General features: G+C 35.5%; 2 protein-coding genes across 3 annotated transcripts; one reads left to right on the top strand and one right to left on the bottom strand.

The window, feature by feature from the left end:
• The first annotated feature begins 992 nt into the window (after positions 1-992).
• trmt1 (tRNA methyltransferase 1) lies at positions 993-10,031 on the top strand. Of its 2 annotated transcripts, XM_056248666.1 has the most exons (16): positions 993-1,088; positions 1,534-1,934; positions 2,020-2,239; positions 2,376-2,563; positions 3,522-3,637; positions 3,728-3,840; positions 3,939-4,087; positions 4,631-4,714; positions 4,821-4,890; positions 5,680-5,814; positions 5,947-6,032; positions 8,247-8,355; positions 8,452-8,528; positions 8,704-8,823; positions 8,922-9,036; positions 9,613-10,031. In XM_056248666.1, exons 2-16 carry the CDS (start codon positions 1,555-1,557, stop codon positions 9,688-9,690), a joined length of 2,040 nt encoding a protein of 679 aa, XP_056104641.1. In that variant the 5' UTR covers positions 993-1,088; positions 1,534-1,554; the 3' UTR covers positions 9,691-10,031. The 2 variants fall into 2 exon arrangements, with proteins under 2 accessions (XP_056104641.1, XP_056104642.1); XM_056248667.1 differs by lacking the exons at positions 993-1,088; positions 1,534-1,934 and having other exon boundaries at positions 2,115-2,239; positions 2,380-2,563.
• A 318-nt stretch (positions 10,032-10,349) lies between these two features.
• Positions 10,350-21,698, bottom strand: man2b1 (mannosidase, alpha, class 2B, member 1). Its single transcript, XM_056248665.1, has 22 exons — positions 21,586-21,698; positions 20,922-21,024; positions 20,490-20,663; positions 19,680-19,873; positions 19,455-19,587; positions 18,416-18,561; positions 18,114-18,313; positions 17,903-18,023; positions 17,744-17,822; positions 17,552-17,661; positions 17,100-17,207; positions 16,237-16,353; positions 15,962-16,144; positions 14,897-14,994; positions 14,383-14,625; positions 14,174-14,275; positions 13,493-13,580; positions 13,157-13,237; positions 12,092-12,313; positions 11,849-11,998; positions 10,722-10,818; positions 10,350-10,625 (listed from the first exon to the last, which is right to left on the bottom strand). The coding sequence occupies exons 1-22, from the start codon at positions 21,676-21,678 to the stop codon at positions 10,516-10,518; spliced, it is 2,952 nt and encodes a 983-aa protein (XP_056104640.1). The 5' UTR covers positions 21,679-21,698; the 3' UTR covers positions 10,350-10,515.
• Between the last annotated feature and the right edge of the window lie 1,537 nt (positions 21,699-23,235).

The following is a 23,235-nucleotide window of genomic DNA, read 5'->3' as shown; positions in this document are numbered from 1 at the left end:
TGGCGTATAGACAATTAGTGTTTATAGAGCGTGACTGGATTAGATTATTAGTTCGAATGTGACATTTGCACAGAAGGAGCAACTGCAGTGGCATATATATATATCAAGAATGTTTAATGCTGCACTGCACAGAGAAGGCATACTTTACGCAGAAAATGTGTTTATGGAATTTATGTTCAACATAAAGTATGAATATAGAAATTTTAACTATAAAATAGCTAAATACGTGCTGTCATGACGACTGCAAATTTTAAAGGGTTTTACGTTTTAAAATGAAAACTATCCCATAATGTACTCACCCTCAAGCCATTCTAGGTGAATATGACTTTCTTCTATCAGCGGAACACAATCAAAGTTATGTTAAAAAATGTCCTGGATCTTCCGAACTTCTGGAGTGTTTTTTTTTTTTTTTTCCAATAAAAAAAACCTTTGACATTTTTTTATATGAATCACTGTTCACATCAATATACACCATGCATAACAATACTATTGGTAATAACAATGGTAATTCATTGAAATATAAAGGAGCAGATTAAAATTCCCATTACTATTAGAGAAATTAGTCTGTTTATTAAACAGTAGGCCTACAGAACACTTTTATTTTCTTAATTGTGAATTTACTGCTCATTTACAGGCATTCAGTTTTAATGTTTTTTTGCATGCAACATTGCCAAAGCATAGACAAGCACAGACTAAAAAAGTGTCAGGAATGTCAATAAAAAAGCAATATAATATAAAATACAATAGTATATTCTGACCCTGTTAGTTACTGACATTCTCTAATTTCTGATATGTGTATATATAAAAGGTAGTATATTATATATATATATATATATATATATATAAAAGCATTATGAAAAAAACCCTAAATGCGTTGAAACTAGTTCCTAAATAAATGACACTGCTTTGTCCTCGGTGTCCTTATTTTACAATGTAGTGTAGCGCTTTCTATAGATTGCTGTGCGCGTGCGCAGTGCCTGGCGTCTCAGTCAGGCGTTTAGTACTACAAGGCTTCCGTAGTTCACGTACAGCGATGAGCTGCACGTGAATTCTCCCTGAAAACACACACGAGCTAACAGTTGACAAGTGTCTATGGTAGTGTACATTTAGCGATGTGGTTTATTTTTGTTCGTGACTGATTTGCTATGATATTACTAAAGTATTTTTTTGGAAGGATAATTAGCTTTTAGTAGGAAGGCGAGATAAATTGTAATGCTAACTTGGCTAGTTACATTGAATGTAAAGATGCCCAGGTTTAGAAACAATTGTATAGTCTATATATACAATTTAATAGGTTGAAATTGTATGCGAGTTGTATATGTATAGAAATGCTTATAAAATGTTTTTAAAATATTTGATTGAAAAAATGGTAAACTTATGGAAATCCATCAGTCAAAAGGTGTGGGAAGTTGGGAGCTGTTGTATTTATATATTTGTGTGTGTGTGTGTATATATATATATAAATTAAGCTGACATAGCATGTAGGAGTTTGTAAGCACTTATTATTAACTAAAATCAATTTTGTGTTGACAGGTCAAGGTTTTTCTTTGATAGATGTTAGTAAGGACTACACTTCAGGTATCCTATAGGTGTCTTGGTTTGTCATTGGCATTTACTAAGAAGAGAGCTTACTTCCTTCAGATCCTCCCAACAAGTCGCAGTTGTGTCCTGAAAAATTTCAAAACAATGGACAGCAAGAAAGAACCCGAAGAATCCCAGGACACCATCAGTGCATGTGCAGACAGTACTACCACAGCAGTACCAAAGGAAGACACCAATCCCTCCAGCTCTACAGAAAGAAATCAGACCTCATCTACAGAACCTGGGCTTTTGCCTGGGGAGACCGTTGTCAGGGAAGGAAAGGCTGCTATCTTATTCCCAAGTGCTAATGAGGTGTTCTACAACCCTGTGCAGGAGTTCAACCGAGATTTAACGTGAGTATGCCATCCAGTGTGACATCGCGTGATGTTTTGTTTTCTAACCTCGCCTTTAAACTTCCCATATACCTTCTTTAATCAGGTGTGCGGTGATCACAGAGTTTGCCAGGGATCAGCTGGCTCAAAGGGGCGTCCGGATCCTGGTCCCGGGCGAGAAAGACAGAGTCGTGGTCCGACTCTCAGAGGAGAACAATGGAACGGTGGATCAGGAAGTATCAGAACAGCCTGAAAATGAGCAACTAAAGGAAGAAGAGGCTGATGAGAAGGAATACATCACTGCATCTGTAGGGGAAAGATGTGAGGTCTCTGTCTTGTTTTTTTCAGTAGTTTCCTTATGACTCGCTTGTTGTTGTTTTTTCCTCATTTGTGAATCACTTTGGCTAAAAGTGTCTGCCAATAAGTAAATGTACTGTGATTTATCTCTCTCTTTTGCTCTAGCAAGGTCTGTGTGTGCTGGAGGGTCTGGCAGCATCAGGCCTGCGTTCAGTACGTTTTGCTCTGGAGGTTCCTGGCCTGAAGAGCATCACTGCTAATGATTACTCTGCTAAAGCTGCAGCCCTGATCGCCCGCAATGCACAACACAACAACGTGTCCCACATACTGCAAGCCAGCCAAAGAGATGCGAGGTCCTCTTTATATATTCAAGTATTTGCTTATACCCTCACAAACATCTATTGACAGCTGAAGTATGTTTTGGCTTAGTCTCTTAAGTGTAATTGTAGTGTTATTTAAATACTGTTATAGTATTTATCAATATTTCAAATTCATTTATTTTTTTAGTTTCAGTTTTAGACATTTCGTTTGTACATATTTTACATATACATATAGTTTTTGTATATATATTTTGTATATATATATATATATACTGTATATATATATGTATATTTAATTCATTTTAGCACTTATTTAAAGTTTAAGTTGTTATTTTAGTATTATTTAAATGCCATAGTAGTATTTATTAGTATTTTGAATTACCGTAGCTTTTATTTTTATATTTCGTTTTTTTAAATGTTAGTTTAAGTTTTAGCAAGTACATTTTATAAGTTTTTTTTAACACTTTACAATAAGGTTTCATTTATTGACTTTAGTTAATGCGGTTATTAACTTAAACTAAAAATGAACAATATATTCTAACAGCATTTATTAACTTTTGTTAATGTTAGTTCATGGTGCATTAACTAAAGTTGATGGATACAACTTTTTTTATCTTAAAGTTATTAGTATTTGTTGAGATTAACATTAACTAAGATTAATAAATGCTGTAGAAATTGTGTCCGTTGTTAGTTCATGTTAACTAATGTAGTTAACAAATAAAACCTTATTGTGAAGTGTTACCATTTTTTTAAAATGTATTTCTATATAGCTTTATACATTTTTATTTTATTTTGATATTTTAGCACTTCAACACATTTTTTAAATTTAATATTAATAATAATAATATTTAATTTAATATATATATATATATGTATATATTTTTTTTTATTGCAGCTTTATTTCACTAACCAGTTTTTTTTCTATAGTTTTAGTCAACAATAACACAGATTCTATTTTGTCCTAAATCCTGGTATAACACCATTTTTCCAGTATGGTGATGTATGAAGCAAGAGGGAGGAAGGAACGCTATGATGTCATTGATCTTGACCCCTATGGCAGCCCATCACCGTTTCTGGACGCGGCTGTGCAGGCTGTGAGTGAGGGAGGTGAGTCAGTCGCTGTAGCTTTTCTCTCACATGCACATTTTGAATTTATCAAGCACATATACATGAGTAATCTCGCTCTCTTGTTGTCAGGGTTGCTTTGCGTCACGTGTACGGACATGGCTGTAATGGCTGGAAACAGCGGGGAGACCTGCTACAGCAAGTATGGCTCTATGTCCATCAAGTCCAAATACTGTCATGAGATGGTAAGAGGGGCTCACTGGCGTTGTGATGAATGGATGGAATGAAGGCAACACTTCATCATAGCTATGTCTTTCTCACGCTCTCTTTCTTTTTATTCTAGGCCCTGCGTATAATCCTGCACAGTTTAGATCAGAGAGCAGCCGTGCATCAGCGCTACATTGAACCTCTCTTGAGCGTGAGTGTGGATTTCTACATCCGTGTGTTCGTCAGAGTCAAAACCGGCCAGGCTGTAGTCAAAAACTCTGCAAGGTAACATACACGGTTTACTCTGACTGTCTATATAAAGAGAAAATAGCTGAGTAATAATAATCATACATAAAAATGCATATACACTACCGTTCAAAAGTTTGGTTTAAATTTTAAAGAAGGTAATACCTTTATTCAGCAAGGATGCATTAAAATGATCAAAAGTGACAGTACTAACGACATTTATAGTTTTGCAGAAGATTTCTATTTCAAATAAATGCTGTTCTTTTGAACTTTATATTCATCAGAGAATCCTGCAAACAAAATATATTTTATGGTTTCCACATAAATATGAAGCAGCACCACTGTATTTAACATTGATAATAATAAATTGTTCTTTACTGGAGTAATTGCTGCTGAAAATTCAGCTTTGCCATCACATGAATTACATTTGAAAATGTATTCAAATAGGAAATGGGTAAATTATAATAATATTTGAAAATATAAACATTTTTACTGTATTTTTGATCGAATTAATGCAGCCCTAGGAAGCATAAGTGTCTTTCAAAAACATTCAAACATCGTGTGTGTGTGTGTGTTTTGCAGTAAGCAGGCGCTGCTGTATAACTGTGTCGGCTGTGGTGCGTTCCATCTGCAGAGGATGGGGAAAAGGATAAGCCAAGGCAAACAGTGAGTATTTCTACCTCCAGGATTGATCTTTTATCTCCTGTTTCACATTTTTCTCAATGCTTTTGTACTGGAAGTATCATTGTGTATATTTATGTGTTTGTTACAGTATGAAGTATTCAGCAGCCACTGGACCACCTGTAGGGCCTAACTGTGAACACTGTGGGCAGAGACACCAGGTCTGAACCATCAATATGTCCTCTTATGTTTATTGCAAAAAATAAAATATCTCTTTGATGTGTTGTTAATTAGTTTGTACTTATATATATCATGCATCCCTCCCTACCTCTAAACCATGTTGGTTATTTGCCGATATTAGAGATTTTTTAATCAGTTGTTATTGGATGTATATGTTAGATATTTAATTGTTCCATTTAATTTCCCTTATGTTTATATTTAATATGTCTTAAAAAACACAAATAATTTAATAACGCTGTTATGTCATCTTTATCAAATCAAAATGAACCAATATTAATTTCCATTAATATTAATCAAAATTAACATACATTTTTCATACTGTACATCAGGGATTCCCAAAAATGTTTTATCAGCTGTAACCCTTTGACCTAAAATATTTACTTGAAGTACCACCAGATTTTAAGTTTCGTGTTTCAACGAAGCATTTAAGCAAGTGCACTCTTTATGTAGGTGCAAATAAACTTACAAGTGAGTGTGCAGTTATATTTTTCAATAGTTTAACAACACATTTGCATGGTGATGGTTCTCTGGGGTTGGTTAATTCTCACATGACATGCAGCTATTTGTGTTTTTTAAAAAACAGCTATTTGTGTTTTAATTTTAAACAAATAAAATATTTTGTCTTTTTAGTAAGTGTTTTATTTGGATTGTTTTTATTTCAAAATTATTTATTTATTTATTAATCAACTGACATGCTATAGTATATTTCAACCATGAAGTTTTAGTTCTTCCTTGTTTTGATTTCTTTGTTCCTCTCTCTGTGTTTGTAGTTAGGTGGGCCGGTCTGGGCGGAGCCTCTTCATGACATTACATTTGTTCAGAAGATTCTGGGTGCCATTTCAGGGAACCCCACTCGCTTCAGAACGTCCAAGCGGATCGAAGGGGTGCTTAGCATGGTGACTGAGGTCAGTCATTCATTATTAAACTTAGTATTAATAATCATCAACATAATTATAACATCTTTAACGTCTCCAGGCAATAACAGATTTGGTTCACTGAACAGAGAATGAGTGCTGAGAGAAAGATGTGTGTTTCAGGAGCTGCAGGATGTTCCTCTGTACTATGCTTTAGATCATCTGAGCAGCACAGTTCACTGCAACACACCGCCCATGCTGCAATTCAGGTAAACTCAATACAACATTTTCAACCTGCGTATTATATACTACTGTTCAAAAGTTTAAATATTGACTTCTTTTCAGCAAATACACATTTAATTGATCAAAAGTTACGGTAAACAGTTTTATAATGTTACAAAAGATGTCTATTTCAAATAAATCCTGTTCTTTTGAACATTCTGTTCTTTAAAGAATCCTGAAAAAAGTTTCACAATTTCCACCAAAATATTAAGCAGCAGAACTGTTGTTTGAGCAGCAAATCAGCATATTAGAATTATTTCTGAAGGATCATGTGAGACTGAACCCTGGATTAATGATGCTGAAAATTCATCCATCACAGGAATAAATTAGATAACTGTTATTTTCAATAATAATATTTCACAATATTACTGTTTTTACTCAAATATTTATGTATGTATATATACACTACCGTTCAAAAGTTTGGGGTCAGTGAGAATTTTATTTTTATTTTTTGGAGGAAAGAAATCAATACTTAATTTGATCGAAAGTGACAGTAAAGACATTTATAATGTTACAAAAGATTCTATTTCAAACAAATGCTGTTCTTTTGAACTTCCTATTCATCAAAGAATCCTAAAAAAAAAAAAACTGTACAACTGACAGACCAACAACTGTTTCAACATTGATAATAATAATAAATGTTTCTTGAGCATCAAATCCTCATATTATACTGATTTGTGAAGGATCATTTGACACTGAAGACACTGACACTGGTGATGCTGAAAATTCAGCTTTGATCACAGGAATAAATTACACTTTACTATATATTCACACAGAAAACAGCTGATTTACACTGGAATAATATTTAATACTATAACTGATTTTTGTTGTATTTTTAATCAAATAAGCGCAGCCATGGTTAGCAGAAGAGAATTCTTTTAAAAGTATTTAAAATCGTACCGACCCCAAACTTTTGAACGGTAGTGTATATATATACTGTACTGAACTGCACTGTAACAGATATGTAGACAGGGCTTGACATTAACACCCACCAGTCCGCCAAATGGAGGTTGACTTCAGCAGTGGTGTGTAACAAAGTCACTCCTACAAGCCACTTTGGTTCAATTGTCATTTTCATTTGTAGTCTTTTAAAACGGCATCTGAATTAAAAAACTAAGTGCAATGTAGTGTTGTCAAAACTATAGAATTTTTTCTATACATATCGATACTGAAATATTTGAAACGGCTTCCAATACTCATTTTCCATAGATATATGATACCAGCTGCACTTTCTCGCTCTCTCATCTCTATGACAGCAATTTGACACAAACCCGCCTCCCCTCACTCGCTCGTTTCATTTCATCTAGATGAATAATATTGTTGGTGTTACAGGGCTTGAATTTCGGCGTGGGATTGCGGGTATTGCGCATATTTTACTCATTTCCGCAGATTTTGTGCTCACAGACACCCAAAGTGTGGCACATAGTCAAGTCGTCACATTTATTTATATAGCGCTTTTTACAATACAGACGGTTTCAATGCAGCTTTACAGAGATAACAGGAAAATAATGCAACAAAGTTTGTTTCCAGAAGAAAATAGCGTCACAGTCCAGCTTAAGTAAGTTCAGTGATGTTTCATTTTTGTTGCAAAAAAGTTATTAATTTAGTTAATTTATATATATATAGCCGCTCTGGAGAAAACCGTGAGGTCAGTTCAGTTCTCATATAATGGTGTCAATGCAGGCAGATCAATATTATTGTTGAATATTAAATTAAATGTTAAATGTAATGTCCCCAACTAAGCAAGCCAAAAGCCAATGGCAACAAAGGTGAAAAAAAGGCGATAAAGCCGCCTCTCAGTACTAAATTGAGGTCTTTTTCACTGGTTATTTGCTCTTAAACAGTCAAATACACTCAAAATGCTGGTCTTGTTGAGTATTCACGTAAACACAGTCAGTTATGTTTTAAGTGAACGTAAGCAGTTGAGAAGGAAAACGCATGTGTAACTGTGTAATGGATCCGTGCGTCAGGTCTTAAAGTGACAGCAGCCTAATATACCTGCTGCCAAATTATGAGACAATATTACAAATATCTATATGGCAGTTTTTCCCCTATGGTATTGATGTCAAAATTGTGGCCAGTGAAAATGCTGAGTGGCTAGTAACTTTGGAGAACCACTAGCCATAGTGGCTGGTGAGCAAAAAAGTATCAAGCCCTGTATGTAGCTAGCAGTGTGTCCTCACTTTCTATCTATTGTGTAGGTCAGCTCTCCTGTACGCTGGGTACAGAGTATCTTTTTCACATGCCTGTAAGAATGCTGTGAAGACCGACGCTCCCGCTGGGGTGTTATGGGATATCATGCGCTGCTGGGTGAGTGATCCCCATTCACTCATAAGATCCTCCCCAAGAGTTCTTAAGACAATGCCTTGTTTTCTAATGTAGTTTCTCTGTTTGCTTATCCCTCAGGAAAAGTCAAACCCTGTGAAGAGAGAGCGGTTATCAGAAACCAGTCCTGCCCACCGCATTCTCTCCACAGAGCCAACGTAAGGATCAAACGCCTTACATTTATTCATCTAGTGACTATTTTACATTTTATATTAAAATCCCTGTCATATCTGTTGCTGGGCCTTTTAGTTTAGTTTAATTGCAGTTTAATTTAGTTTTAGCTTAATAAAAATACAATTTTATTACCCTTAATCTTCGTATTCACTCATTTAGTCTTCAGGCCTGCTTTGAGATCAGAGAGGACGCAAACCCTCAGTCACGGAAACGTCACCTCACCCGTTTCCAGGAGAACCCACAGGCCAACTGGGGACCCAAAGCACGTGCCAGGGCTGGGTTGGTCATACTACTGCTGTTCTTTAGTCGAATCATAATCAAAATCTTTCAGTTGATCTTAAAAGTGTTAATCATCTCTTTTTGCCTCTTGTATTTAGTGGAGGAATCTCATCTGAGCTGGAGGACAAAAGAAAACACTTTCAGGGTAAAAGAAAGAAACCGATCACAGACTCTTCTCAACTCAAGAGCCTCCCATGTAAAAAGTTTCGAAAGGTACGTTCACTGGAATTCACTGGTTCACTGGAACTCGATTGTAGTTTTAAATTTTCTTCTTGGAACGTACACGTCACAATATTCCTCATTTAAATAATTCCCACCCAAAGCATACGCAAAAAAAGCAGGCAAGGCCTGGTTGAGTTGTGTTAGTTTTGTGTTGAAACTTGCGTTTAAGGTAAAGGATGTGACATTTCCAAAACGCGCTCAAAGCAGTTGACCAATCACAACACACTAATCCAGCAGACCAATCAGAGCACATTGCGTTTTTAAAGAAGGAGGGGCTGCAACAATGTAAAAATGTGTTTTTTAAAACATTCAAGCATGAAAACCTATTTTAGTAGACCCCAAAAACAAAATCAAGACATTGTAAAAGGGCCTATTTAAGTCCAATAATTATTCAACTCTTATTCCAGGATGTGTGATAAATGATTTAACGTATAAGTGAGATTTTAAAAAGTTATTTTATAAGATTGTGTAGTCAGTTAAAAATAAACCACTTATATAACCAATAATTCATACATATTAAATCACAGCAGCTCTCTTTACCTAAAAATGCTATTCTTTCTTTTTTAGGGAACATGTACACATGGAGACAAATGCTGCTATTCACATGAACTTGAGCAAGAAACCAACGAGGACAAGATGGACTAATTGGTTTTCTCACTACGGGATGTACATCACACAGCTGTGACAGCTAGCTAAAGACTGAGACTTTATGACTTGTAAATTAATTTTCTCTTAGCTGTCTAAATGTCTGCACTTCTGTTCACAAGGTCTGGACAGATTTGGACCTAAAGCTTGTTTTATGTTAATTGGATTTGTGCAAGGCAAGTTTAATTTACCTGGTAGCCCACGAATAAGGGGGACACATTTTATTATTGGAAATAGTTTTATTTTCACCTGGCAAATAAATATTAAGAGAATGTGTGTTTTTGTAATGTATTCAGCATGAGCAGTACGCATCATGTATCAATTAAAAACATTTTTACTTTTATTTCTGATCATTACATTTATGCCACAGTTCATTCATTAAAAAATGTAATTTTTGTATGATAGGCACAGTAGAAAAATACAATCAAAATTATTGCACAAATGAATTTTTTTGGAGATGTGCCGACAACACAGAAGAAATACAAGATGCTGATTTGGCCAGTTACTAACCAAAACAGCTCATAAGATTAATGCAGAAGAAACTTCAATTTCAAACTTCAAACTTCAATACTTAAAGTTCTTATAGATCATATACATCTTTATGAACATCTGGCACAGAGCAGTTTGAAGAATATGCATTCTTTGAACAAAAAAAAAAAAAAAAAAAAAAATCACAATAAAATTTAGTTCCCTGGATTATGCAACTGAAGTACACAGAAAAATCCTCAAACCTATGCAGTGTAGTTCAGCTCTGAATCAATGGCAGGCAGGGTTTAGATACTCCAATGCTACACTCTGATTGGCTCTTACAGTGATCTGTCAGTTCTACAGCTGTCGTACCCGTAACAGGAAGGTGCGGATTTCCATTGGGTTTAGCGTCACTTCCCATGGTGAGGGGTCTCTGACACTGAGAGGAAGGGGCTTTGATTTCTTTTCTGAAAGATTAACACATCAAGCATTTAAGTTTTTAACAATTGAGCATTCAGATATAATTAAAAGTAAATAACAATTGTTCCCAGAGTAATTGTTACCTGTGTTCCACTGCAGGCGGCTCATGTCATCTTTCCATTGATTTGCCCCTAGACTCATCTCAGACGCTCCGAGCACCTCGAGAGTAGAAAACAGCTTCTGCACAGACGAAAAGAGAAACATTATCAGTATTAAAATGATTAATTATCTGTTTGTTTTATTGTATTACTATAAGAATCTAAAAGGCCCTCAAGATTGAACTGACTATATTTACAATAGGTATAGATAGCACTACTTCAAGTGCCTTACAGCTTCTTATAAAATGATTAATAAATATAAAAATATTAACATCACAAATTTTCATTAAATCTATTAATTGCAAGGACCCTTTTCATCGACTGTGATGACACATACAGTCATGAACATCATAAATCTAGCAAAGATTTATATATATATATACACATGTTTATGATATGTATTTATTTATTTTTAAAGAAAAAAGGTGTGTGTATATATATATAATTTATATACTTTTTTTATGTACATTTATAAGACAATACTTTGTGTTTTATTACCTTGGCATTAAATTACAGAAAACTTGTTAATGCTGCTTAGTGAGTGTTTCTGAAACCATGGCGAAGGCAGTTATGGTAAATATGACATCTTTCTCTCTTCTGACCAATTGGGCAAATGGGAATGCAAAATTATATTTGTTGTAGTTTCTATTCACCGCTATAGGTTCCATTGGATGAGAACTTTTTTTTCTTCTTTTTTAGAAATGCCAATTCTTAATAATGAAAATCTGGGAATGCTTCACATGTTCTCTGTGAAACACAATCAGTGTTTGACTACAGCGGGATTTACTGGAAGTGTGTAGGTGGAGGGGGGAAATGCTTCTCCTTGTTATACCCAGCGCTTGCATTATGTCTTTTAAAGTACTTGCATTGCATTACTGAAGATAAAAGCTTTCAGTTCATCAAAGAGCCCAAGCTAAAAGATTAGTCAACAAGTTTAGTGCAGTGCTAAATGCATAAGAAAGATTATTTAAATAGTTAGAACATCTTGCATGGCACCAGAACTATTTTGGATATTTGTTCCAAAACTTTATGTGCAGCCCTTGTTCCCTATGAAACACAATCAGTGTTTAACTACAGCGGGATTAGCTGGGAATGAAAAATTAGATTGTTACCTGTAAGTTGACCGTAACGGGCTGTGAGTGTGTTTTGCTCTCTTTGGCCTGGTACTGATGTTCCAGCCTAATCAGAACTGAGTCTTTATCCCACTGAGACAGTGTCAGCAGGTGAACAGCAGCGGGCAGAGCAGCCTGAAGCCCAGAGAACTATGGGAGAGAGAATGATCAGTCATCTGCAAAGAGTTCAAGCTTATAATAAGGAACCAGTTCAGTTCATTCATCCACCGATCCTCTACAAACCTCCAGTTTAGTGTTGGGGGGAGGTGTGCCGTCCTGGAAGGAGAGCAGGGGTTGGAGCACCATGCCCTGTGCGAGGGGTCTGTGGACATCTGCAGCCATATCTGGGGGAGTGAGGGTCAGCAGCAGACGCCCTCGGGCAACTAAACCATGGAAAAATTCTCCTGGTTCAGAGAGAGGCTCTCCCACCCCCCTAAAATCATCATACAGCAGTCTTCTGTGCAGCTGTGAGTGAGTGAGTGAGAGAGAGAGAGAGATTGATTAGCTGTTAGCATATAGAGACTACGGAAGCTCGTTTCCATAAAGGAATGTAAAGGAAAAGTGTGACTTTTTATCTCAAAATTCTGACTTTATTTCTCACTTTATAACTCACAGTTGCAAGTTTATATAACGGGATTCTGAGAAAAAAAGTCTGAATTGCGAGATGTAAACTCACAACTGCACGAAACAAATCTAAATTGTGGGATAAAAAGTCGCAGTTAGCTTTTTTATTTAGTGTCGGAAACAAGCAATAAGAGACCATCTCATAAATAATAATAATAATAAACTTTATTTGTATATAAAGCCATAAAGGAAGATTATGGAGGCACTTTACATACAAAGAGTACAAGAAACTAAGAATAATTTATAACAAATGCATATTCCTATATATATATATATATATATATATATTAGGAATATACAGTTATATTATAAATAATATTTAATTTATATAATAAAAAAGCATGTATATCAAAACAAAAATAATAAAAAAAGAATGCAAAACAAAAACTAAATTAAAACCTTTCCTAAAATAAAATTAATTTGTAAAGTCTTGTTTATATACATTTACTTGAAATTTTGTGAAAGGTGGAGAGAGAAATATTGAATGGAAAAAAGCAATCTTAATTTGAAATTACACTAATTTATGTTTATTTTTCATTTTTTACTTATTTTAGATTTTGCTCTCCTCGTTCAAGTTTTATTTTCTAAAAATACACTGTACCTTCTGTATTAAAGCCAGAAAACCATTTTTAAATTGAAGTGAACAGAGATTTTGACAGAGAAGGAAAGATCATTTTATTTTACCATGATTTCCAGTGAGCCGTTATAGATGCTGCTGGCCCCTTGAGAGCGATCTGTCACAACTGTTAGCTGACGCTTGTCATCCTAAATTCACACACACACACACACACATATATTAAATTTCTTGACATGTTAGGGCAGCTCAAGGCTGTTTATGAGAATCTGAGTGACAACAGAAAGCGAGGATGAAGACAGGGAAATATAAAAAGACAACAAATAAAGGAGTATATGTCAATGAGATTAAAAATTTTAAAAAGCCTACATTAAAACAAATCAAAATTATACACAAGATTCAAAATAAGAGATGGAAGCTGACATGATTGGCTGCACAACACTTGCCTTGATGTAAGCGCGCGAGTTGATTGGATAGTAGTTTCCGGCAATTGGCTCTGTCTGCTTCAAATCCCAAGTGGGCCGATAATCTTTCCTACAATGACAAAACAACTCCTAAGATTATTTTCAACAACAACACTACCGTTCAAAAGTTGGTGGTCGGTAAATGTTTTTAAAAATAAGTCTCTGGTGCTCAGCAAGGATGCATTTATTTGATCAAAAACACAGTCAAATTTAATTTTTAAATGACTGTTTTTTATTTTTAAACGCATTTCAAAATGTCATTTTGTGACGGCAAAGCTGAATATTCAGCATCATTACTCCAGTCTTCAGTGTCACATGATCCTAATATGATGATTTGCTGCTCAAGAAACATTTATTATCAGTTGAAAACAGCCGTGCTGCTTCATACTCTTGTAGAAACCATGATACTTTTTTAAGGGGAAAAAAGCATTTATTTTAAATAGAAATCTTTTTAAACATAATAAAGGTCTTCACTGTCAATTTTGATCAATTTAATGCATCCTTGAAAATTTCATTTAAAAAAAAAATCTCATTGACCCCTAAACATTTAAAAAGAACAGCAATTAAAAGAAACTTTCTACAGCAATATAAGCAACTTGTGATTTCTCTTTTCTTTCTTCAGTTTTCCATTTCAATCCTTTCTTTAAACTTTAATCTCCTCACCGTCGCTCTAAAACCTCTCTGCCATTAGAATCAGTGTAGAAATATCCAGAGGACTCGATATCGGTGTCCAAGCGAGTGATCACTTCTTTCCCTAAACCATCCCTGTAAAGAGAAAGAAAGCTGATATTCAGAGAAAATGCCTTAACTTTCATTCCGCAGCAAATCCTTGATCTAGAGAACTGTGCGTATGCGTGTGTATGTTGACTCACGCGACAGGCACGGGTCCCACGGTCCACTCCAGCTCCAGTTCCCTGCGGTCCTTGTACAAACGGACAACCTGAGACACCCACGGGCTGAACCGCTGCGTCACCTCTTGAACTGCGCTGGACACCGTAACTATCTGTATTTCAGCAGTCTTGTTAATGATGAAGGGGTCTGATGAATTTGGTCTGAAGATGTAAGCCCCCGACGGCTGCCTGCTCTCCTTGTTATTCCCAGCGCTTGCATTATACCTGTAAGTATGTGGCGATTCACTTTTTTATACCATCAAACATGACAAGGGAAGGGAACATTCAATGCAGATTCACAAGCAAAATGTACAGTACTGAATCATTACCATACTCACGTTTAATTGTATTTGCTTGTACTCCAAGGTAATTCAAAAAATAATATAGTATTAGAATGGTACATGTCCAAAAATCATATAAACAAATCCAAAAGGTAATACTAAATTGTAGATAGGAACTGGAAGGAGAGACTGATTCTGAATCAGCCTAAACTGACCAGTAGAAGTTCTGAGTGAGTCGAATGGTTTGCTGCGTTTCCAGGTTGGTCAGGCTGCTTAACAGACCTGTGGTGTCATCAAAGGTCACCTTTAAGAACTAAAACACATACAGAAGAATAGATGTATTATTTATGCTAATTAAAAGTAGTACATATATGCAGTTTTAGTGTAATTTTACACTGGTCAGCCCCACAAGTTTTCCGCGATTCTGCCAGTGAAACACAACAAAAAAGCATCCCGCATGCGTAAAAGTTGTGTGACAGAATTCAGTACTGCAAAACAAAAGAAAGCAGGGTTTTGCAGGGTAAATGTGGAATCCTAATGATAAAAAAACAATAAATGTATCGCCACAAAATAAGTCATTTTGATTGCAATAAATAAAGAAATAAATGTGTGAAATCCTGGTGGGACTGACTAGTAGATTTTGAGTCGTTTGTTGCATCAGAAACAGTCATTACTATTTACACCCTCTCTTTCATCCTAAAAGTTCAATATATTTTGCTACTGTACCTTTAAGTCATGTAAAAATCTTTTACTGTACTTTCAGTTCTATAAAAACATGCAAATGATATTTTTGCATGTGAAAACCACCAGTCAAGTTCACGTAAGGTCATTTATCATGGCGTACAAGTTGATAAATACAAAACATGTGTTCTAGATAAAGATACAGTATTTAGATGCTAAAAAAATACATCTGAGTTTCATATACTATTGTTCAAAAGTTTGGGGCCAATAAATATTTTTTGAAAGAAATTAATACAAATTAACTAAATTGATCAAAAGTCAAAGAATAAAAAAAAAAAGAATAAAAAAAAATAAAAAAAATCCACCAAAATATTAAGCAGCACAACTGTTTTCCACATTGATATAATAATAAATGTTTCTTGAGCAGCAAATAATCATATTAGAATGATTTCTGAAGGATCATGTGACACTGAAGACTGGAGTAATGATGCTGAAAATGCAGTCACATTTAAAATATATTCAAACAGGAAAGTTATTTTAAATTGATATAATAGTAAAGATTTTAAATGGATGGTTTCCACTTATGCTACTCCATTTACCTTGTTCTGAATGGAGCGAGGGGCTGTTGGTTTGGAACTGGATGCTGGAGGCTCATCCTGAACCATGGAAATGACGTACGTGCTGTAGCCAAGAGGAGGAGCTTCAGCCTGGAAAACCAGCTCACCTTTAGCATAACCCCTGTTCTGTCTCACTTCCTGTGTGGACTTGGACAGTGGAACCACCTGACCGACAGCAAGAGAAGTGGAAATATTATTGATTTCATTTCATAAATGTAACACATACGAACGTAATTCATGCAAACACAGTTTCCAACCTGACCGTCCACTGCTTTCCCATTTGAATCAGTAACACTGTACATTGAACCATTGACAGGCAAGCGAACAGGCCAGCTTACAGTCCTGCCCAGAGGATTGTACACATTCATGGAGAACTGAGAGAGATTAAAAAAAACAATGATCAGAATTCGAAAGTGAATGTGCTTTTTTATTGTATGCATTTATTTACTGAAATCTGTGTAATAGAGCTGCACGATTCTGGATAAATTGAGAATCATGATTTTTTTCTTTCAAACAGAGATCACAATGCTCGCACAAAACAACTAAACAAAATAACGTAATTTATTAGAGACTAATGTTAATTGCTGCAGTCTATTTAAAATGTTTAATTAATCTGAATTATTTTAAATGAATCAGCATTTTTTTAATGAATCTCTGGAATGAATGATTCAATGACAAATACCGGTAAAAAAATTTTTAAGTCACTCGTCGCCACCTAGTGGCGAAACAATGTAATCAATATAATCGTTACTTGAAGTGCCAAGTTACTTTCAAATCAAAATGTGATTATTTTGATCACTACCATAGACATCAGTTTTAATATCCGACTTATAAACTTATCCCAGTATTTCTGTAATAATAAGAATATCTGTAACACAGAAATAATAATACTGTGGTTAAAAAAAGACTTTGTGAATATGTTTTATACTTATACATGCCAACTTCTCTCTCTGGCTCAGCGGGAGCACAAATGCAGATTTTAATGTTCCAGTGAGATTTTGTCAAAGGCTTAATAGGCACAGGCGAAGTCGTTGTCATTTAGAAATGAGAACGCATGGATGTTTGAATCGAGAACGCAATCTTTTAACGATTAATCGTGCAGCTCTACTGTGTGTCGTACCTTATGGCTGCTTTCTGTGAGGGGACACACACTTATGTTGAGATTCTCACAGAACACACGCAGAGCTTCAGAACCACTGAGAACAGCCAGAGAATTAAAAACAAGCACCTACAACAAGAAAGGGAGAGTGGCAAAAACATTCGTTTTGCAATATCGTTGTTTTATTTGTATATTTGTATGCAAATATAAAATATGTCATGCAGACGGGGCACACTAAAATTGACATTAAGTCAAGTCACCTTCATTTATATAGCGCTTTTTACAATACAGATTGTATCAAAGCAGCTTCACAGTGATAACATGAAAATGATACAAGTTTGTTTCTAGAAGAAAATTGCGTCATCGTCCACCTGAAGTAAGGCAGCACCCCTCTCCATAATAAGCCGTATTATGAGTAGCAAGCACTAATAATGGATGATGCTTAGTTAGGTTGAAATATTTTATCTTTGTACCTCACAATGTGCCCAGCCTGTAGCCAGTCTCCTGGCGTAGTCGTTTGCCACATGCTGTTTCTCTGTCCCAGACACAGCATCATGATGTTGAGCCACACCCATCGCCCTCTCTGATCAAAAGGATAAGATTTCAAACAGACCAAGTGATTAAAGCCAACATAAGTGATGTATTTACAATAGATGTAGACTTACTCATAGTATCACTGTCCCCTTCACCAAAAGGACCCGATGTGGACTTGGGCCCGCCGAGCACCTCCAACTGGTTGCATGTCTAGAAGGACAAAACCAGACATTACAGATTAAAAAAAAGATTTTTTTTATTTCAGAGAGGAAGGTTGTGGTGGGTATCACCTGTAGTCGGCTGTTGCTCTGTCTCTCATATAACTTCAGGGCTGGCCGGCTGGTAAAATAGCCAGTCCAGAAATCATGAGCATCATCAGCATATGGGAAGAAATCATCGGTCTTCAGGGGCCTATGATAAACAGCCAAGACTGGAAAATGTCACAGGGAACATTTGAGAGATATCCTCTTCTAAATGTATTATCTGTATATGCACACTAACCAGGTAAGGTTGGCTAGGTTGAGTTCCTGCAGGTAGCAGGACGGTGTCGAATAAAGCACATTCACCATGCTCCCTTTAGCTTGCAGGGCATTTACATACTTGATCAGCTTATCCATGTTCTTGTACCAGAGATTGGCGTTCTCATACTGGAAGTCTGAACCCATGGTCATGATGATGTGGTTTGTCTTATAAGAGGCAGCCTGGGAAATAAAAAAAAATGAACACATCCATGCTAACCACAGACACGTGAACTTTACATATGATTGACTGGACTGAGCATTGCTGCAATGCTGTTTACTTACCTGCTTATAGGATGCATTGAGAAACTTCTGTACTATCTCATCCACATTGTAGTCCTCAAGGTCTGGGTCGTCTCTTATGGGAGCATCATCACAAGACTGGTCCCAGCAGAAGCCCTCAGGAGGGTTATAGCCATTGGGGAGAACGCCTTTAGAGATGAAACGTGTCTAGTCATTTAAGAGAACTAATATTCACACTTCCACATACTCAACACTGTGAAGTTATTTAGGATATATATTGTGGCGAGCAGGACGAGGCCGAGGGAGAACGGCACGAGGCCGGTGGCGTGATTGATGATGAGCGACACCTGCGCGACGCACAGGTCTCGTATCTCTCACGGAGGAACGGAAGCATTAAAAGAAGGAGCGATGACAGGGAAGATCGAGAGAGGAACAGGCCTGGACTTATGTTGTGTTTTGTTTATTGTTCTATTATATGTGAATTTCTTATATATCTTTATATCTTTACTTTATCTTTATACTTTCTTTTTGAATTTGTTTACTTTGTTATTAAAGTCTTTAAATATTCGCCGGTTCCCGCCTCCGCCTTCCCAAAACGTCTAACTTTGCTACATATATATATATATATATATATATATGTGTGTATATATATATATATATACAGGGCTTGACATTAACTTGTTTGCTCTCCAGCCACTGTGGCTAGTGGTTTTTCAAAGTTACAAGCCACTCAGCATTTTCACTGGCCACAATTTTGACATCAATACCATGGGGAAAAAATGCCATATAGATATTTTTAATATCCGTTTACCATCACTTAAAATATAACTGACTGTGTTTAAGCGAATACTCACAAAGACCAGCATTTTGACATTATTTTATGTGTATTTGACTGTTTAAGTGCAATAAGCAGCAAAAAATAAACATATAAATAAATATATATAATAAATAAATATATATATATATATATATATAAATATATATATATATATAAAGATCTATATCATGCACTATGGGAGAATTTAAAAAACTGAATATGGATTATTAGACAGTATATAACAGCATGTTTACAGATTAGTACCTGTGAAGAGATCAGCAAGCGGTGGCGCCAGGCTTTCACTGGCCCTCCAGAGCATTTCCATCTCTTTGGTCTTCATCCTGCGAGCCTTGTCCTGGTAGTCCAAACGGCCAAAGAAGAAACCGTCATAGCCCATCTGTTTTATAAAAAAAAAAAAAAAAAAAGGGAAGAGCCATCAGCACCACTATACCACACCGTTCATAGTCTCATATAATGTGCTATGATTACCTGAGCAAAGATGGAGGCGTGTTCTCTGGCGTGTCCGAACGGGTCGATGTGCCAGGCCACCCGGGGACGCCCGCACTCGCCGAAGGTGTCATTCAGGAAACGCAGCCCCAAAGTCATCTGATCTATGACAGCGCTATAGTGTGTGGTGGCCTCATCACTCATGCACCAGCCGCCGTTTATGAACTCAAGACGACCTATGAAATAAGAAAGAAATGTATATAATTCATGACATTTGTGAAAAATATTTACAATATTATAAAATATTTTAAAAACAATGATTTTATAAAAATGTGTTTTATTAATCTTTTCTTTATTATTTTTTATAATTTTTATCATCTCAGACATGCTTAAATATGGAAAATAATTATAAAGATTCAGGAAGTAAGGAAAGTATTTTAGTACTTTATACATCATCTTACATTTTTAGCATCTTTATATGCAATGTTTTTGTAAAAATGTGTTTTATTAATCTTTTCTTAATTATTTCTATATTTTTTATAATCTCAGACATCCTTAAATATGGAAAATAATTATAAAGATTCAGGGTGTAAGTGTATTAGTACTTTTAATTCTATTAACTTTTAGCACAATCAAAAAAAGAATTCTTTGTATATTTTTTATCAGACATTGTTTTTCCAAAAATTATGGAAAATAACTATAAAGATATGGTGAAAAAAAAGTACTTTATTACTTTTTAGTACTTTTTACATCACTTCAGATTTGTTGTGTCATTACATTCTTTTATATATATAACTTTTTATCCTCAGGAATATCCACAGTCACTGACCCCAAAACAAATACCCTCCTCACCCTCATTGACAAGCTGATTTACAATTCGGCGTGTGTTCTGGCTCTGTTGCCTCCACCAGCGGTAAAAGAAGGCCGTCTCTACATAGATGAAACGTCGGGCTGGATCCTTCTGTAGCTGGTCTATCACAGAGTCCAGAATATACTGAACACCTGCATGCTGGATGTTGTTTCGGTCTAAAAATTACAATGATTGGAATAAAAACAGAGGTTTGTGGTTTATTTGCATGCCTGAATAAGCCTGGCACCAACCAAATTTTATTGTGTATTATGGTGTGAGGTTAAACATTACCACTCCAATGCGTTGCCATATCATATGACAAGCAGCACACAAGTCATGTCCAGAATATGGACACTCACATGAAGAATGTGATCTATTACCATATCAATGCATGTTACCGAACAACAAAACACTTGACATGAACAGAACTTCACCTCCATAATAGTACTGATCCACAGTCTTGAGCCAACCAACATCATCATGTGTGTGAGGAACCAGGTGGACGTTAAGCATGGAAGGCTTTGTGGCTGGACATGACTGAAAAGATCCAAGAAGGTCATCAACAGTGGAAAGATACAACAACAGTTCACATAAAAGATTCACTTCCTCATTCTACAATCGTTTCCTTTATACACTTTAGTGGAAAATAAAGCTTATATATTCATAATTGATCTGCCGAAATTGCAAAAACCGAGTCAACTTATATTTTAAAATAGACACACACAAAAAAAACAAAAAAAATTTTTTGTTGGTAAAAAATAAATTGATTGGTTAGTGCACGACATCAGTCCCTTACAAAAACGTATTGTGGTGGTACCATGCATGGTACATGTTCCAAAACATGGTTATTTTCAAGGTACATAAGTCATGACCCAAACACCGTGCATCATCGTGACTTCATGTCCCAAAAAAACCTAAAACTAAAACTAAAAAACCGAATGTCCAAAATAATTACAAACAAGGTTACTTTTTGTTGTTTGTATATTTCCCTCAGTGGCAACTTAAGTTTTTACATTTAACTTAAGTGTTACTAGAATCTTTCTTAAGGACCCTACAAGGAAAAACTTCAGATAATTCACCCAGTAAGCCAAAACTCACCTTATAACCGCAGATGGAGTTTCGACCCGTGGGTAGAGAAAACACAAGACAGAAAAACAGCTGGAGCAGAAAACTGATGTGCAGCGCAGCCATGTTGAAAATGAAACTACTATCATATGACCATAGGCATATGACAGCCGAACTTGTATTATGTCACGTGATTTCTGCTTCCATAGCTTACAAATAAACAAAATAAAAGTCATTAAATAAAAGTCTTTGGTCAGATCATCTACAAAAATACAGTACTACCGAAATTAAAGGAATTAAAATATAATATAATATAATATAATTGATATAATATAATAAAATATAATAAAATATAATATATGAATTATTATGAAATAGAGTATACTATGACAATCCAACATAAAAAAAAATATATATATATATATATATATATATAGTTTTACATATGCATTGCATTGTTTTATTATTGTTGCATTGTTGTATAATGTAATACAGTAGGCTACCTTATGCCTCTGAAACTATGCCTGCCTACCCTCATATCAATATCAAATTTATTTCTAGAACACAGTTCCAGTAGTGGGATTGAATGTGAGATTAAATATGTGCACTCAATAACGTCCACAATGGTTTCGGACACCCAAATGGCTGTTCCCTCAAATAGTGCCCTATTTAAAATTGTTTGGCTTTTAGTATGAATATGTTAGCCTTACTGTTATCTATAAGCTAGTGTTCTCCAAAACATTGACAAAATTCGCATTTAGAAGACCAAACCCAACGTTGAAAATTAATATCAGGTTGATGTCAGAATCCAACGTCAGATTGGCGTTAATCTCCAACGTTTGACAGACGTTGTATTGTGGTTGGAAATGAAAATGCAGGTTGACGTCAGAAACCAACATCAGTCGGGTTCTGACGTCAACCCGACTTTCATTTCCAACCAAAACGCAACCCCTGCAACCAAAATCACCCCCTGACTGACATACCTTGACAGAAATGTAATGGAGTAAAAAGTATGATATTTGTCTTTAACATGAAGTGAAGTTAAAGTAAAAAGTTTCCAGAAAAAATAATACTCAAGTAAAGTACAGATACTCAAAAAGTAGTACAGTAAGTAAATGTACTTTGTAACTGTCCACCTCTTAAGGGAGGAAGCTTTTACAGCAGTGGTTTACTGCCTCGTCTGTGTCTGAGAGCATGATGTTGACCTCACTTTTATCTACTTAACTCTCCCTGAATCCTTATTTCCTTCCCCCTCCTTTCAAGAGTCACATACCCCTATCTATCTACTGCCTGACTCCCATTACAAATAGCTAACATTCCCCTGACCTGAAGAACTATGGTTATAATCTTACAAAATTCAGTCAGTCAACAGCAGGTAGAGAGGTTTTTAAAAACATTACAATCTATATCAGTTGGTTTAATTAATTCAAATGAGAAGCTGATTATTGAAGGGTTTATCATTATATAAGTTGAAAAAAATGTCTGACATTTTAAGCATTACGTCATAAGTGCCTCTAGTTACACCATAAGAAGTCATTCATCACCATCTTAAATGTCAGACTATGCACAATCAAAGCATTTACCAATCAAAATATTCAATTTCATATCCCCCACAGAATGACTCCATAGCTCTGTGGTTATCCTTCCATAATTGTTCATGAAACTTTGACTTTATTGTTGGAA

Source organism: Rhinichthys klamathensis, unplaced genomic scaffold (genome assembly GCF_029890125.1).
Source record: "Rhinichthys klamathensis goyatoka isolate OS25496 unplaced genomic scaffold, OSU_Roscu_1.1 h1tg000056l_1, whole genome shotgun sequence".
Lineage (NCBI taxonomy): Eukaryota > Metazoa > Chordata > Actinopteri > Cypriniformes > Leuciscidae > Rhinichthys > Rhinichthys klamathensis.
The sequence above is the reverse complement of the archived record's forward strand: the minus strand, read 5'-3'. Positions and strand labels throughout refer to the sequence as shown.